Here is an 18128-nt window from a genome sequence, read left to right as displayed (position 1 = left end):
AATGAACATTACAGCATTGACAATTGACATTCAAACTTATTCATCAGAATTTTTTTAAACAATAACAAATTTGATTCTGATACAAGAACAAGCTAAACTTCAAAACTTTACAGGGAAAAAAATAGAATCGCAAATTATAAATACATCACAACTCACATCTGCAACTGAACGAAACTTGGCATAAATCACATAGGAACTTGCTATAGCGTGTGTGTATGTGAGCAATTCGTAGTGTCGCTATCAGGTCACACACCTGAATCATCACGGCTTCTGTGCGGATATACAAAAGATAGACCGTGTGAAGGCTATTTTCCCCAATCCTTGCGAATCTGAAGAGCCTTAGTGCACTATTAACTTGGGCTTGCATGAATAATGTGATGCCTAAGGTCGCTGATATACATACTTTGTTCTTGGATCCACAATAAGCCCCTTTCCTCCGTTTACTTCCAAATCATGCCTGCATACGAAAACACATAGCAGCTGTAAGGGACGATTCAGGTTATATCTCTAACGAGTAAAACAAAAAAAAGTTTGATAGGGATATCAGGCGAAGGATTGAAAATCACCCAAATTATAATTTTAAAAAAGAAAAAACCGTTAACCTGTCTTATTGAAAAATCATATTTATATTGAGATAAAGTTATGCAACACTAGAAACAACCTAATATTTGGACCGTGAGTGTTTGCGGCCAAACCAACCCAGCCCGATTTGGCCTTCAGAAAAATTGACCTGGGCTATTCAGGAATGTTATCCCACCCACTGGAACCACCCACTTTACCATCTCTACTTGGGAGTATTCAAGTTGACATTCGTAACATAGACAAGGGTCTCATCTTATTCGATTAGTACTAAACTTGCAGGAGCGAAAGATTAAGACTCAACTGGAACACGAAATCGGGGATGGTTAGCTGCTCACGAGGAACGTATCTGAAAAGCTGAAGAAGTCGATCAACATATACAGCCTTTTTCCAGACCTGTCAATGGATATTCATTTGTGTGATAAACTTTTCATGTGGAGACAAAATTAATATTAAATGTGCTGATATACATCTATAGTCACAAGATTTCCCTATTTTGTTTGCCATTCGAAAGGGAACTAAAGTTTCTTCATGAACAATATTACTCTTATTCCAACTATAAAAGACCATCAAATATTACAAGGTTCAAAAGACGTAAGAATAATAAGCAGGTTTGTATATTGACATGATACATACCATGCCATCCACTAATAGTTGCAATGCAAGTATGGCAGCCTTCAGTCCAAAAGTTGGGTGGAGGATGTATATTTCCTGCATGAATGGAAAATCGACATGATAATGAGTAATCTATAAGCACCTGCGTAATGCAGCAGTAGCGGATAAGTTTAGGTGGTGGTTCTTTTAAATTTACAATTAAATATCAGATATAAAAACTCTAGGGCTGGATGGCTGGAAAGGGGGGGGGGGGGGGGGGGGGGGTTATGTGCCACTTTTTAACTCGGGTTGTAAAAAGAAGTGCTATGGCATTTTTGTTGTATAGGTTGTACTTTTTGGCAGCATAACCAGGTCTAACACTATTTGGCCTACCATTTTGATCCATCATCTAACTTGCCAATCTTGTTACCCTTATTATCAGATACATTGATTTAGGTAACCAATATTCCTTTATACATTTCGTTGAAAGATATTACAGATAGTTACGGGTTAGTCAGAAATGTTACTTCAACTACTCTCAGGTCAAACATTGAAATTCCTTTGTCATTGTAGGAGTATATGTTTTCCGCATTTAACTTACGTGAAGATTCCGTTGGCTTTTCCTACCAAGTATTTGCTGCAACCTCCTCATAAATCCCAGATCTGGCTGCCTGTCAAATCAGAAACATGACATTACTAAGTGAATTTAAAATAAATAATCCAATATGAAAAAAGAAAAATGGTTTTTACTCACACTTGTAGAGATGCAGCAGAATGGAAGTAAACAATGCTATATGGTTTTTGTATCAAGGGCTCAAACTCCTGAAATTCAAATTTACAATTTCAATTGCTTATTGGTGTTCAAAAATCTGTATATAAACTGTTTGGCTGAATGTTCAGACCAAAAACATCACATTAGTTGTAGAAGATGTGCCAAGATCCCTTTTACCTTCACTACATATAGAACAAATCTTTCAAGATCAAGACAACGAAGCAGAAAATGTGCTCCAACTACAACCATTACAGGACGACCTTCGCTGTCTACTCCTCCCCGGTAGCTGAATTATAAGCGCGGAATGTAAGCATTCAAGTGCAGGTGGCAAAAGTTATGTGTGTGAATGTGCGTGTTTTGGTAAGAGATATTCATTCACAAATAAATGGGATCATTAATTTTAATTTTTTGTAAATTGTAATACAAAACAAACAGAACCTTAATCTTATATCTAAAGCTACTTACAGAATCTTCATTTCTGCTATTTCAGAAAGATTAAGAGAATTTGCTTTGGCGAGGTATCTAGAATGTAGCGAGTATTCTTCAGCAGCAGAAAGCGGTGGTCCCCCCAGTTCACCAAACCCTAACAGTTTGGCGAAGTTAAACCCATTTTGTGCTCGAGCAGTTCTTTCCCATTGTTCCTTACGCCGCTGATCAGGATCTTTAATTATGGACATAAAAGCAGGATCTAAATACGATTCTAAATATGATGAGTTCCTGTAATGAGAATAATAGATATTAGGTCAGACAAATAAAAACAAATTTTTAAGTCCCTTACTCCCAATTCATTATTTTGTAGTTCCACCTCTATTTCTTGTCACATGAAGTACAAACCTCAACGGGTGTTTGGATGTGCATTTTGTCATTGATGATTGATCATCTTATAAATTATAAAATAGAATCAGGTACTTGGCTGTAGGAAAAAGTGTTTGGATGCAATTCCGCTGTTGAAATTGCAATAATCCAATAACAGATATTCATTAGTTTTTGTCAACTTCTGATTATTTGAAGTATTAATAGATAAAATAACCAAAACATCAATTTTTTTGTGAAAAGCATAAACTTCTTGTGAAACAAAAAAAAAAATTTACTCTAAAAGAAGGGGAAGTAAAAACAACTATTTATTTTAAATAATCATTTTTGTTGCAGTTTGATATGAAAGCAGACTTTAATTATCCAGATACTGGAACTTCATATAATCAGTTCTGAAATACAAATCCAAACACCCCGTACATGCCTACATGAAAAATATTTGCTGTGATTCTAAAGTGCTAGATAACTGAGATTTACAGGTCACTAACCGCCTAGCTAATCCTTGATCACTAACAGGAACATCTAGGGAAGCTCGTGGAGGTTTAGGAATATTCTTCTTGATATTCGGCAAGGGCTTAATTCTGATTTTTCGTTCGTCTATTACTGTTTCACCGTTTTCATCTCCAACATCAGCAGGAAGCTTTGAAATAGCAATCTCTTCCTCCTTTTTATCTCGGGGAAAGTACAGAGGAAGTAATCTATTTGTAACACAAATAAAGTCATACGTGTTTACATCAAAGCCATATCAGAAAAAGATTTACTGTAAGTTGTAAAAGGACAGATGTACTGAAAACACATCTTGCATATATAGTAGAGGTGGCATGCTGGCGGGGTCAGAAGGTCAGGTCAACATGGGTCATAATAAGGAGCAAAAGAGCAAGTTGATTGATAAACACTTTTGTATGCCTTATTGTAAAAGGGTTTAGGGTCTCAATATATAACGAATGTTTATGTTGTGTAATGGACTACTCGCCACTCGGGTGTCCATTGTATGTAACAAACTTTCAAATTCCGGTTATTGGATGTACCCGGCCAATCAAAAACTGGCAAACTGACAACGTGACATTGGACATGGCAGCTTATATGGTTACCACATATATCAGGATACATCCAATAACCAGGATTTGAAAGTTCATTATATAATGAATACTCGAGTAGTTCATTACACAACATAAACATTCGTGTATAGTTCATTACATATGGAGACCCTAAAGTCCTAAACCCTTTGTAAAATAATGAGTTAATTATGATTATAGAAACATGGTAAAACAATTACAATCCATGTTGAAATAACCAACTTAGAACATTGTATGCATTAAAAACAGACCTTACACGACTTTCACCTGTTCCCCTGTTAGCTAAGTTTTATATTTGAGCCGTTTAAAATAAAGCACAGCCTAAAATCAACTTAATTATAGATAAAGAGGTCAAAATTGTCACCTGTACTATACATGGAAAACAAGTAAACAACAATCATCCACCAGCTTACCTCTTATAGATTTCAGTATCATTTGTTGTTGTTAAGCAAAAGACTACACCAGTAATTTCATCCTTTTGTTTCTCAAGAAACCGCCGCACAGTTCCTAATAAAATAAGTATTGGCAAAGATAAGGTAGCAGTAGAGTGCGAGTATCAGATACGCAAAGATATAAAATAACATATATGATACGCAACTTCTCTAAGCACATACATAATTACATGTTTTTGTCTACATTACGTTCTTCAAAAGCTACTTACTTATTGCCACGTGGGCTGCTGGTTCCCTAGGGTAATTTTTTGCCTCTGTGTATATACAACCCATAGCAATACTGCATTCACAGATTTTGGTGGGGTAAGAATCAAATGCTACCATAAATAGAACACACTGGGTGAAACAGGATAAAACAAAATAACTGTACGCAGTCTATGGGCTTGAAACAACCTTCGAAGCCCGTTCTCAATGAGGAGTTCTAGACAAGAACGATAGCAGTGACTCAAAGCATTTTCCGCTGCAGTATGATATTTTACAGCATACTTAGGTCCAACTGTATGTATAACCCTCCTACAAAAGAATACAGAACGGATCATTTGGTATGCCGGCAAAGATTATGGAGCTACTATCTTATATACTATAGAAAATACTTTGTTTTCTAACAACCATATATTGTACAATGGTACATACACATACTTTATTAATTTGCATTATTTAACCTTATGCTGGTTATTTACCTTTTTAGGTAGATACACACTGCTATATGAATTCATTTTACTTCAAAACCTCTTATCAATAAATGCAGACACATATAAAGTACGAGTAAATAATTTAACTAAAATAAATGAAAGTTCACCTTGCGGGAAGATCGTATGCATTAGTGACTTTTGCCATCCCTGTTCTGCAACCACCCTGTGAGGCAATAAAAGTTGCATGACATTTTTCTCCTATACTTTAAAAAATGTGATTATAATATCGGGTTCTATGATTCTTTTGAAATTAACAATCTGTTACAAAGAATGTCTTCTTATTTCAAATAATTACTAAAAAGAGGAAGGGTGTGGTACCAATGTCGCACATTCTTCAGCAAGACCAGGCCCAGCTGCAGCATGCAAACCAGGACTACAATGTGCTTCATCCAAGTTCTGTAATTGATAAACAGATGTCAATTGATAACATTCTTAATCCATTTGAGCATTCATACAAAACCTCAAACTTATTAGTTTCGTTACATATGTATACAGAGTAATAAATACACATACATAACTATCCTTGTGAAAGAAAAATGCATGAATCTTCCTTAGCATTATTAACCGCTTACCTCATTTGTGGAGTTGACAACAGCATCGACCTCAAGATTCCACGGATTCCCTCTCCAGAGATAAATCTTGGAATTAACATCACGATTAACCGGAAACCTAGAAACTTTGCCACTATTCTCTACCCCAGAAGACGAAGCTAACGGATCAGGAAAATGCATACTAGGATCTTCAATCTCATAAGAATATCTAAAATCTCCATCACTCCATCTAGGTACTTGATCAAGAGTCACCACCACATCTCCACTATCACTGGGTTGTCCACCACGAGTCATGGACTCGCTTTCCGCTATATGCCGGTACATTTATTCTCTTGTCAAATCTCCAATTCCCTCCTCTCCACTACAACAATAATTACAATTATTATCTCATTTTTCTCATTCAACTTCAAGAAACTATCTTACAAGCTTTAAAACCCTAAAAGGTTAAAACTTTACACATTGTATCATGAATGAAGATTAGGGTTATGAGCAAATTGCATAATTACATCATAATCAACAAACTTTTTGCAGAATTAAAATTAGTTCTAATAATAAAAATCATCAAAATTTGAATAATTTGGGTGGATTAAGTAAATGATAAAGATTTTAACATCAGATTGTAATCATAATCCTATATATATGTTTTGAAGCTAAGAAGCAGAAATTGAGAAACTTTTGTTATTGTTATAATTAAAAATCAAGAACAAATGAATTGAAATATCAATTGAATAGATATAGAATTATAGATAGATAAAAAAAAAACATATGCAAAGATAGATACCTGAAAATGGGCGAGAGAGATTTGGGGATGTTTATGAAGATGGAGAGAGAGAAGGAAATTGACAATTATTTGGTTTGAGCTTGAGTGAAATTCTATGAATAAATTGTTTTATTTTTATAAATTAAAATAAAAACAACTCAAGCTTGGTTGTCTTTATCTAATTATCTTTGGTTTTTGACTGCGAGAGCCGAGATGTATGTTGTCACTCGTCGGAATCGACCTTCATCTTTGTTATGCTTTAATTTCATTGATATTCGTTTATGATATATATAGATGTAAGCAAATATGAGGTTGGTATGTTTGGGAAAAATCCCTAAATATTTATTTAAAATATTAAAATATTAGTATATGAGAGATTTTTTACCCAATTTGAATGCATAACAGCACCATATTCATTTTTTCTATATAAATAGTATACTTCATATATGATCTATTCAGAGTCTAAAATATAGTGTGGTTGAGTTAAGTCAAGCACAAAGTTAATCATATAAATGTGTGAGACAAGCTAGAAGATTTGTATTAAACTTGTAAGAAATGTTTATGAGCCTTAGAAGAAACCTTTCAAGGAATCTTTCGGATAGTATTCAAATTCGATAGATATAAATAAGGTTTAGATGAGAAGATCATACGGTATATTTGATAGTCTTACTCCGAGTAAATATTTACTTTTCCTAAGTCATAAAAGATTTGAAATAAAATCAACTCTTCTATAGAGTAATTAGAAATTTAAAAGTATAATGTTTGATATGTTTTACCATAGGTTGTATGTTTGTGGTGGAATATTCTCATTAAACCCAATTTTTAAGCATCTGATAACGTGCAAGGTTCAAATTGGGCACATGATAACCAAATTTTTTTTTACTATTCATGGGAGAAAAGGACACGAAAGAGATTCTACAAAGCTAAACATGGTCAAGTAACTGGAAGGTGTTTTTTTTTTGTCATCATCACTCATTCTGTAGGATTCATGCATTCATGCCTTATCACTTTGTTGGTTTCACATGTTTGTGACTGTAGCATACACTCAAAAGATGCATTTCTTTACCTCGGTACTTCTTTCGGCTACCTCGGTTCCCATCAACTTCAAGTCGTTTGCAAGCTATCACAATCATTTATACTCGGTGTACATATATATTAGACATTACCCATAAAGACCCCTATCATATTTTAAATCCGGACAAGTTCAATCTGCTCATGTCACTCATTCAGACACATATCTGTAATGGCTTTCAGCTGCTCTCTGGTTTCTCTAGTAATTTATGGGGCGCAACTCCAAGATAAACAGAAACCGCTATTTAAAGGTGTATATGTGAGTCAGTGGCCCAATAAAAGGCATATTCATCAATCAATATGATGTGGGTGTTCATTTAAAGCTCCACAAACCGTCATCACTTCCCTAATTGCTAGTAATATGCAGATCAACAGTTTGCCATTCACTAGACAGTCAAAAGAAAACAAGAAACTACAGTAGTATATCAGTAGGGTTGACATGATACTGTATGATTCAGCTCTCAAAAAAACGCAGCTCGATCATGAACTCTTTCTGCCTCGGTGAGTACCATGCCACAGCTTTCGCAGAACCAAGAACTTGTAATGCATACTCTATAGCAAATACAGGATCCTTCACTTTCACAAGTCTGTCATCCTTTTTAAGACTTAATTCTACACCAGAATCCACTCTGAAGCTGAAAGGTCCGGCAAGCTGCACCAGAGTAATATGAATATTCAAAATGGGTACCCACAAGCGTCATGACACAACCATTTTAGAATTATAATGTCCTAGTTATGCAAAAAAATGATGCAACTGCATGCACCAAATAAGTTACAATGTTTACATACGTGCGGAGTATATAAAAGGCCCACAACATATCAATCGCAAAATTAAGTTATGTACCTGCTGCTGAAATGAAAGGGTCGTACTGGGGCAGATTTTTTGAACTATATCCAGATCAGGTGTGCGGCTGTCATACAGATCTTTTGTCACACGAGCAGCACCTGAAACAAAAGTTGCACCAGAAGGGAAATCGAGGAGAGCCTGAACACGTGTTAGATCAAGGAACATCTTCTGAAAAGTTCCATACTGAGCTGAGAGTGACACAGTCGCAAATGAATCAGCTAAGATAGCACATTTGCCCCTCCTTGCACCAAGACCAAACCCTTTATGGTTAGAACCATTAAAGCGATCTCCTGGTGCCGCTTTAACCGCATTATCTCCAAAACACGCAGTCATTACAGCTCCTGCACGAGAATGTGTTAGATCATGAGATTGGATTTAAAAAAATTGTAATTGTCTCTTAGAGAACGTGTGAACTGTGAACTGTGAACTACAGGAACGAGATGAAAACTAGGTTTTTGTTCTGCATTCTATTGGAGCACATCAACTGATCAGCACTGTTTGGGATGAAATGGACTCGATTGTATATGTTTGGATATCTATATAGTCTAAAAGGGGATTCATGTTTTATTTGCTTAATTGTATTCAGATGCAAATTATGAATGAACGACTAATGTATGATTTCCTCATATATGGTATCATTGGATATCATTATTTGATAATCTAATAAGAGGGTAGGACTAAGTTCTTAAAGATGGCTCACTAGGATCGGAGGGTGTTTCTTCCTTATTTATTTGAGTAAAACCTTCGTCAATCTAGAAGGTAATGACAGTTCAGGGCTGGAGACCAAGTCCACATCTGGTAATATGGGTCATTTGTACCAGCGGTGGTGTGTATTAGACTATTAGTGCTAACAGCTATTTTTCCTATTGATCTTGATAGTCATTTCCAGCTGGTATTTTGAGAGTGCTGATTACAGTGTTGTTTTGCTTCAGCTCTACTATGGATATGGAAACCAAGGTACTTTCAGCTGGGTTTTAATGTTTTTGATAAGTGAGTTTAGAAAAAAATCAACAGATGATTTCCCTCCTCAGTCCTCAATGCAATAGATTTCTTAGTATAGCAAGATTGTTGGTCTATGGCTTGAACCTGTAACCCCTGTTATGTGACACTCAAAATTTCTGCGAATTTGGTCCAAAAGTCTAAAAGAGTTCCAAATGTAGGTGCGCGTGAGTTGGGGTCCATTCCAACTATCATTAATGAAGCCTACCAACTTCACTGATGATGTCAATAAGAAGGTCGAATAGGTCAAACATGCAAGATCTTCAAGCAAAGTGTTTGATGATTTCTGTAAAGCTGGTTCATGTGGGGTGCTATACTGCTATCATGGATTTCCAAGGTTCAAGCAAGATTTGACACTTTAACCTATGCTCTAGATCACCAAACCCAAGTTAGTTTCAACCCCTTGGTTTTTAGAGTCTATATCTAGATTTCTATTCATGTTTAAACTGGTGCAATGCCTAAGACATGTGTTAGATAGTCAAATTTTATTTTCAATGGATATGCCCATCAATCTTTAGCAAGAAACCGTATTCTATATATACAAAACCATTGACATTAGAACACATCAGCAACAGCAATTCAATGAGGGAGTAGTGCGTGTATTGCTTACCAACGATTCCTGACGCTGATATATGAGGATTGGAGAGAAATACATCATATGGTTGCACCATTTTCAACTTTGGTGCTTCACTTCTCCATATGTCGATTCCATTTTTAAAAGACAAAGCAGCTGTGGCAGAGAAACCAGGCTGTAAAGAGGCAGTCACTGCACCATTTTGATGGTTTCCAAATTGTTTTGGAGGACCAGCATTATGGTTGATGCAAACGTGGTAGCTTGGGCCACTTTCAGAAGCAACAGATGCTAGATCAATTGACATTGTCAAAGGGACATCCCAGAAATTCCCACCGTTGTCAACAAACAGTCCAGGAGAAGCTGCTTCTAGAGTTAGATTATGATGCGGGAACTGCAACAACAATGCTACTTTCTCAAACTTGTAAACATTTCAGTTGAATTACGTGAAAGCCCTAAACCAATACAAAGAGGTCAATTTGCACAGGAAACAATGTGAACATGATGAACAAAAACATGTGCATAAATCATTTCACGTAACATGACGGATGAAATGCTTACCCTGTGATGGAAAACTGCCTTCTTTCGTGACGTCTTGAAGTCATCATCACCGTAAGATTCTAAGCTAAGAAGAAGGGAATCATCATTTGATAAGAAAAACTCTGAACAGAAATCAACCGCATATAGAGACTTGTCGCTTAGATGTCTGGCAATGCTTTGAAACCACGGAGATTGATCAGTAGGTTGTCTGAATCCATTTTTCTTGATACCAGATACAAACTTTTGTACATTGAATTGACCAAGCACCGTTCCAAACCTGCATTAGTTTTGTAATCGGTTCAAAACAAACATATACAGTAGTATTACGGGAACCCTTCTAAATTATAAGATCAGGGACCCGCATTAGTATTACGTGTCTGGTGGTGATGTAAGATGGAGAGATGCACAATGAATCACGTTCTTAGTGTGCGAGGAACAGATGATGACATGATACTTTTAATAACCTTAAATAATGTTTTTCCTAGTACATTTATGAGCAACAAGCTAATTTTGTCAATCAATATATCAATTTATATAACGAAAAATTCGAAAAATAAAAAATGAGAAAGGGGGGTGGGGATAAAAGAGACAGACCAGCGATCAAGGGAGAAAGTAGGTAGGGTGATAACACGTTGAAGAAAGAAGCCGCCGCCATTATTATTATTATTATGAGAACTTGGAGGAGTTGAGTGACAAGGAATGAAGGGCATGAACATAAATCGCTGAAAGAAATCGACTTGTTTGGGTCTTGATAACCGAATTCCTCTTGACAATCCAAGCACCGATGGGATTGGGTCACCGGGTATGGGCCGGGCCACACCGTTGAGGGTCACCGGAGTTGAAACGTCCATGTCCCATAACCCGTCGCCGTCCCGGACCCATCTCAACTTCCTCATCTCACTCTTCTACTTTTACTAGTACTCTTTAGTCTCTACCTCATCTATCTATGCTATTCACATGTGTCTTGTTGATACCATTTTAGTAGTATAGTTTTTTTACCAAAATTTACCACTTCTTTCTAACGGCATTTCTATATTTACCTTTTTCTTTTACAAGTGCAAATCAGTGTTTTAAATACCGCGTATTACCCGGAATACCGGATGGTACCCCGGTATTTTATACGAAATCTACTTTAATTAGCTAAATTATTTACTAAGTCTCATTCTTTATGAATTTCTTTGAAATCTTGTTAAATTAAAGTATGAATCTCGGGCCAATTTTTTTTAAATGTTTCATTTTCTTCTGCTGGAATATAAGACTTTGTTAAGATATATCTTATTGAATCTTGTTATATACTTATATGTTAGTTTATTAAAGTAAAGTATGAATCTGGTTATATCTTGTTATATGGTCAAAAGTACCTCATATGTATGTATTTCATGTTAAGAACAACAGATTTGTTACAGGTATTATGTTAAATTTTAAGGAAAATATATTATATCCACGCCATACAAAATACCGGTCGGTATTTACGAAATACCAGGTAATACCGGCCTCCTGAGGACAACTCCGGTATGATTAAAATACTGTTATTTAAAACATTGGTGCTCATAGAATATCATATGGAAAGTCTAGATTATGTTGTTTAAATCGGGTACACGCTAGAGAGTTCCCTCAAAGCCACTAATAGTCAGCTCAAAGGCACGACAACATATTAGAGTACTTCCTTACCGCTGAGCATTCCTATACTTATTTAACGAATTTTACTTTTAAATTTAGTTTTGATTGTACAACTAGTAGGGTCAAGCCACATTTTACGCTTCGAAATCGTGAATGTATATAGTTGTGTGTATTTGGCGTTGGTTGTGAAGACGTCGACTCTTCCTTTTATAGGGAAGAAGTTAATTGGTCCAAATCGTTATTTGGGTTTTTTTTCCCTATAATATAATTCAACGATTGTCATGTTAGAATATGATCACGTAAAATAAACGTATGTCCGAAAAGCATTTAAGCCTACGAGGTCACATCTCAACGTAAATGTAACTATAAATTAATTAATATATTAAATGTAATTTATTAATTAATTTGATCACGAAAAACTAACGGACTTAACGGAGAAGAGTTGAAATTAGGAAACAATTAGGAAACCCTCTAGAATGTTCTAGGAGGGGGGAAGGTCGACCTAGGGGTTTCAAAACCCTAAACTTGGTCATCAAGTTTCCTAAACACTATCTATAGAGACCTAACCTAATTGTTTTCCACACACAATTAATTAGGTTTTCTAAAACCCTAAAAATCTCGTCTCTCTCTCTCTCTCTCTTGGTTCGGTCGACTACTACAAAAGAAAAGGGTTTTGTTTTTTTGTTTGGGTCGAAATTCAAGAGCAAGGAACAAAGGGTTGTTCGGTTCGTGATCAAGTACTAGCATACATACATTCCAACGTTGTGTGTGCAATCGTAGAGAGGTTTAATTCAAACCTTCTTACTAAGGTTTCTTGCTTAATTCTCTCCAATTTAAGGTACATATTCTATATTTTGGTTAATTAATTAAACTACATAGATCTTGTCTTCCGTTGCGTGCTTTGTGATTTGATTTGATAAATAGTTATATAACCCAACATGTCAAAATAACAGTTGGAAAAGAGCAGCAGTGGCACGACGACCTTTATCAGGTGCTTGTCAGAGTCATAAAGACTATAGAGATAGAACTTTATACAAATGGTAGCAAATAGATTAATAGAATTATAAAGTTATAGTGAGGTTTATGTACTTGTATCTAATTTATATTCGAGCACAAACGATCATGATAGCTTGCAAAAGACTAGAGAGTTGATGAAAACCCGAGAGGCCGAGAGGTGGATGAAGTACTAAGTTGCAGTTCCATTGATGCTGCTGATGTAGTTTTGTAGCTGATGAGTAAAAAAATTAACAGATAGAAGAAATTCAATGCCTTTTGGAGATTTAAATAGGCATGTAGATTGCCCCAGGAGAACACCGTAACCACAATTTGGACACTGTATTTGACAGCTAAAATGATCAAAAATCCAAATGCACAAACCATGCAACCCGATTTACCTTTCATTCTGAGATGAATAGTTAGGAAATGAAACTCAATGAACCATCAAAGTAAAGGTATCTCTTTGAATGTGACAGTGTTAGAGTTCAAAATCAAGCGCAAGTTATTTGATCTTTCTGGTCTAGTGGCAGATAGATTCAAATTATTTTTGATTTAATTTAGTTTTGGTTAGGTACCTGAATTCTGTTGGTGCTACTTGAGACTTTCTGTATATGAAACATAAACAGTTTTGTTATTTCTATTTGACAATAAATCTAAAACTTTAAACGACCCACAAGACAAGAAGAAAACAAAAGAGATGTATTGAATAATGCAGTGATCCAATCCTTACAACTTGAAAAAGGCATTACATGTATTATACAGTTGAATTCTTTGGAACATTTAAGAATTGGATGCTGAGCTACACAAGATTACAAGAACACATACTCCAAAATTCTCGAATCATCACGGAGAGTCACTGATAAATACTTGTTTTCGTGGTGGTGTATAGTAAGCTAACTATTCAGTAGATAAATTGAGTAATGAAGCTGATTAAAACAGGAAATCTGAGTCTGAAAGTTCAAGTACTTTGTGAATACCAATTGGGTTCACACCTGGCCTAAATGCATTTCCTTCAATGTATCTGCAATATAGTGATATACAGTAATGAGAAACAAGAATCATGACATTTGAATATGACAATTTCATTATAATGCAAGTAAATGACAGGTGATGACTTTTCACGCCTGTTGGAATTATTACTAGGCTATAGGGGTGGCAAAATGGTACAGGCTGGTTGGTTAATAGGTGTGAGAGTGAGACAACAATGATTCTTTGTATGGTTGAGTCAATTGGATTGACCTAAAACATTCTTGCCCAAACCTTTTTTTGTAAGCTACCTTATTATAGTTGGTGTTGAATACGATAACGAAAACTAAATAAATACAATAACAGTATATTTCCTTGAATATGTGTTTTGGCGTTGTATACATTAAAATACAATTCAAGTGACTTTCATCTCCTTTGACCCACTTGACATGTTACCATTTTAGTCATCTTTTATTTATTTTTACATGCTCGACCGATAGATAAAACATATCCAGAACTGATTTGTTCATTAGCAGATAAATCAAAATGCCCCGCCATACTAAGTAACCACGAGTATTGGGATCAGGCTCAGGCTCAAACCTCTAGGTTATCTTAAGCATACATCAATTACTTGAGTAAACTATGGTACAGATAAAGAAGAGAGTAAGCTTACAATTCTTTCAAATAAGGATGCTTGTAGAAGGCATCCGGAATTCTCCCACTAAACTGATTGTGATCCAAGTACCTGGAATTTGGACACAAAAATCAAAAAACCTCAGGGACAGAATCTTTAAAATAAATTGTGTCAAAATTTTGTAATGATAAGTAATGAGTTTGCAAAACTTTAATAGTGATTGAAAACAGAATACTTTTACACAAAACATCACAAAAAATGAACACACTTACAAGTAAGTTAGTTTGGGAATATGAGCAAGTCCAAATGGCACTATCCCAGACATTTTGTTGTAAGATAAATGCCTGAAACCAACATTAAAAAATTAGCAAAATTTATACGATACCAGTTCCTAGGTGAAAACCAGTTTCAGAAAAGATCTTAAATATTCAATACTCACAAAATTTCAAGTTTCGTCAAGTTTGCAAGCTGTGCAGGAATACCTCCCGTCAGATAGTTGTTATTTAAATAGCTGCAAATACATGTAAAATCTTAAACATAGCACATTAGCACTAATACACGAAAACAGGAGTTGAGATGGTTGACTCTGAATTAGCAAATGAAAATGGACATACAGGTTGCGCAGAGCAGGAAAACATCCTTCTAAACGTATTAGTTCCCTTATTGTTCCAACCAAATGATTGTCACCAACATCCCTAGAACCACAATCAATCAGATCATCAGAGATATAGGTCGACATTTTGAGCCATTAACTTAAAAATGGGTCAATATGGGTTATATTTTGTAACACTTAAAAACTTAGGATCAAAATGGGTCCATAAATCTAATGCAGTGAGCATGTCGAAACTGACCTGAAGTTTTATTTACTGCTAACAACCTCTTATCTATATCTATTTAAAAAGAAGTTACACTAGAATCTCACTAAATAGCCTTTTTTTATATTACCTTTATGTATTAACTGTTTATAAATTCAAGGGAAAAAGCATGTTGGTTGCTCAACCAAACCCACAACAGTTTGACGATTTGACCTCTATCTAAAAAAGTTACCCATCCTGACCCAAAAATGTTACCCAACCCACCCAATATGCAACCTCTAATCAGAAGGATTCATATTTGCGGACTTTAACAGACAAAATGGTAATGTGAAAAATGGAAAGTACAAATGGCGAAGATTCTGCAAGGAGCCCAATTCTGCTGGAATACGCCCAATGAAACGATTTTGATGCAGATGAAGATATTGAAGCTCGGGAAGATTAGCAAGCTCCCTAGGTATTTCCCCTTTGAAGCTATTGAAACTCAAGTATCTGTAGTCATATGAGGAAGTAATTCAACCATACGTTCATCTTCTATATTATGCAAAAAAAATTATCCATGCCATAAACATATAATAAAAAAATACTCACAGGTGTGTTAACTTCTTTAGTTCGCCAATTTCAGGAGGAATGACATCCTGCAGCTTATTCCATCTCAAATTACTGTAAAGAAACAAGACACATCAGCAAAGAAATGACTTTAAAGTTTAACTGTCAATCATTAGCTAAATGTGAAAGCATAACAAATAAATGATTTATGGTATTAAAGTAAAACATAATACAGTATCCTAAGCCGCTTTAGACGCCCAATTTGTGGTGGAATTGGTCCAGTCAACTTATTGTTGTGAAGATCCCTGTCAACAAAAGATAAGCACAATAAAAACCCATATCCAAGTCAGATTACTATTTCAGAAGATAGTACCAACGACCACAAATTAACTTCCCCATCACCCATAATCAAAAAATTGAAGCATGAAAGTAGTAAGCTAATAGGTCGGAGAATCGTACAGCCTAGTAAGATCTAGCAAATTGGTTACAGCAGTAGGAAAAGGCCCAACAATTGACACGGCGTAAACTTCTCTGCAATTTTACATTAGAATAGATGTAGATAATTAGTACGCGCACAAGCGAAAATAAGAAATTGGATGACATAAGCCGTGTTCAATCTTTACCATATAAAAAGACTTACAGTTCAGTAACAACACGATAATCACCAAGTGTGGAGCATTTGACACCAGACCAAGCAGGTAAATCGCCATCTCCACATGGATCATCTCCAACCCACGCATACACCACTCTCCATCCAAGTGATGCTTTTATTTCATTCAAAGCTTTCACTGCATACAATCATCAACAATCTCATTACCTCGCTCAGTACACATTAATTATCACACTCTCACCAACAAACACATAACAGTGAATTGTGGGAGTTAAGTTAAACTTGGAAATGGGTGAAACGGTAAAAAGTGCATGCCTTTATTAAAACCCAAATATCAGGGGGTCAAAGAGTCCCGCACAATCGCACCCTTTGAATGGTTTTAGGTGTAACTATATGCCGATCAGGGACTCTAGCGTGAAACTACCCATAACCATTTGTAACCGCTGGAAACCGTTTGTGGGCAGCATTTTGGGTATAATATGTATGAAGACGAATTCGGAACTTTTTCTTAGCCAAGTTCTCGAATTTGTGTGAAATCACAAAATCAAGAACATAAAGTCATTGAATTATCCCAAAGTGATGTTAATACCCAGACATATATATATCTTTTGGCTAAGATCAAAGTGTATATATATATATACATCTATATTAATAAGTACTAATGGGAAAGTGATTACAAGATTCATGATAGATATTGAATCTTACCCTTTACACCCAGCAACAATCTTATGGATCTAGGTCATATATATATGGACAACAGTAATAACATAAAAATGGATCGGTTGAAAATGCAAAAGGGGTAAATAAAATAGAGAAAATTACCGTCTCTTTTAAGGGTCTTGCAGTGGACATGAATGCTGTTATTATTAATTATGAAAACGAGTAGTAGAATTAGTGAAATACGAAGCATTATTGCAGATCAGAGGGAGTGTGTGTGTGTGTGTGTAGAGGCACAGATGTTAAGTGGCAATCGGCACTTCAGCAGTGATAAAAAACCGCGTAAATTGACCTGTTATCGTCGGTGGTGGATTGGATCCCAATTCCTCACATTTATAACTCCAGTTTACTCTTTTCTATTTTTTCCTTTTCTTTCTTTTTCTTTCATAAATTTTTTTTTTTTTAAGTAATAGTATTATATTCACATTCATCCTGTATAATAATACAAGGAATTCACATGAAATTAAAGTTACCCCAATTTCCCATGTAATACTTCTATGTTTTCCACTACTCGATCTTGTACCGTAAAAAACCTAATAACTTAATATTTTAAATAATTTCCGTATGTTAATTGAAGCGTTGTTGAAAATAATATCGTTTTGTGCTTCCAAGTAGATTAGCAGCTAATAATGACAATGCCTTTCAAGACTTTCTTTCCGGTTTTGCTTTTCCCGGGTTGATCATAGAACTCAAGTAGATCTTTGACATTGAAGACGAAAAACGGTGTTATGTTGCACCACCTACTAATCGCATGCCAGACTCTTGCAGCCAAGCTCTTCCCGGGATGATCATGGAACTCAAGTAGATCTTTGACATTGAAGACGAAAAACGGTGTTGTGTTGCACCACCTACTAATCGCATGCCAAACTCTTGCAGCCAAACTTTTCCCGTGTTGATCATGGAACTC

At 35.5% G+C, this 18128-nt stretch overlaps 3 protein-coding genes across 3 annotated transcripts; all 3 read right to left on the bottom strand.

Moving 5' to 3' along the window:
- Positions 1–29: 29 nt before the first annotated feature.
- On the bottom strand, positions 30–6483 carry LOC122579047 (protein GDAP2 homolog). The gene is made up of 15 exons (XM_043751138.1): positions 6311–6483; positions 5551–5890; positions 5297–5374; positions 5086–5141; positions 4680–4799; positions 4496–4566; positions 4248–4341; positions 3247–3456; positions 2411–2662; positions 2123–2231; positions 1928–1995; positions 1775–1844; positions 1216–1290; positions 884–975; positions 30–457 (listed from the first exon to the last, which is right to left on the bottom strand). The coding sequence occupies exons 2-15, from the start codon at positions 5851–5853 to the stop codon at positions 382–384; spliced, it is 1674 nt and encodes a 557-aa protein (XP_043607073.1). The 5' UTR covers positions 5854–5890; positions 6311–6483; the 3' UTR covers positions 30–381.
- Positions 6484–7647: 1164 nt separating this feature from the next.
- Positions 7648–11260, bottom strand: LOC122599915 (protein TRIGALACTOSYLDIACYLGLYCEROL 4, chloroplastic). The gene is made up of 5 exons (XM_043772529.1): positions 10912–11260; positions 10339–10594; positions 9817–10171; positions 8205–8548; positions 7648–8012 (listed from the first exon to the last, which is right to left on the bottom strand). The coding sequence occupies exons 1-5, from the start codon at positions 11211–11213 to the stop codon at positions 7815–7817; spliced, it is 1455 nt and encodes a 484-aa protein (XP_043628464.1). The 5' UTR covers positions 11214–11260; the 3' UTR covers positions 7648–7814.
- A 2353-nt stretch (positions 11261–13613) lies between these two features.
- On the bottom strand, positions 13614–17571 carry LOC122599922 (receptor-like protein 12). The gene is made up of 11 exons (XM_043772541.1): positions 17327–17571; positions 16535–16682; positions 16354–16425; positions 16128–16199; positions 15937–16008; positions 15694–15837; positions 15148–15228; positions 14973–15044; positions 14806–14877; positions 14573–14644; positions 13614–13954 (listed from the first exon to the last, which is right to left on the bottom strand). The coding sequence occupies exons 1-11, from the start codon at positions 17412–17414 to the stop codon at positions 13864–13866; spliced, it is 984 nt and encodes a 327-aa protein (XP_043628476.1). The 5' UTR covers positions 17415–17571; the 3' UTR covers positions 13614–13863.
- Positions 17572–18128: the final 557 nt, after the last annotated feature.

The sequence above is a fragment of the Erigeron canadensis genome, chromosome 1 (genome assembly GCF_010389155.1).
Source record: "Erigeron canadensis isolate Cc75 chromosome 1, C_canadensis_v1, whole genome shotgun sequence".
NCBI classification, from domain to species: Eukaryota; Viridiplantae; Streptophyta; class Magnoliopsida; order Asterales; family Asteraceae; genus Erigeron; species Erigeron canadensis.
The sequence above is the reverse complement of the archived record's forward strand: the minus strand, read 5'-3'. Positions and strand labels throughout refer to the sequence as shown.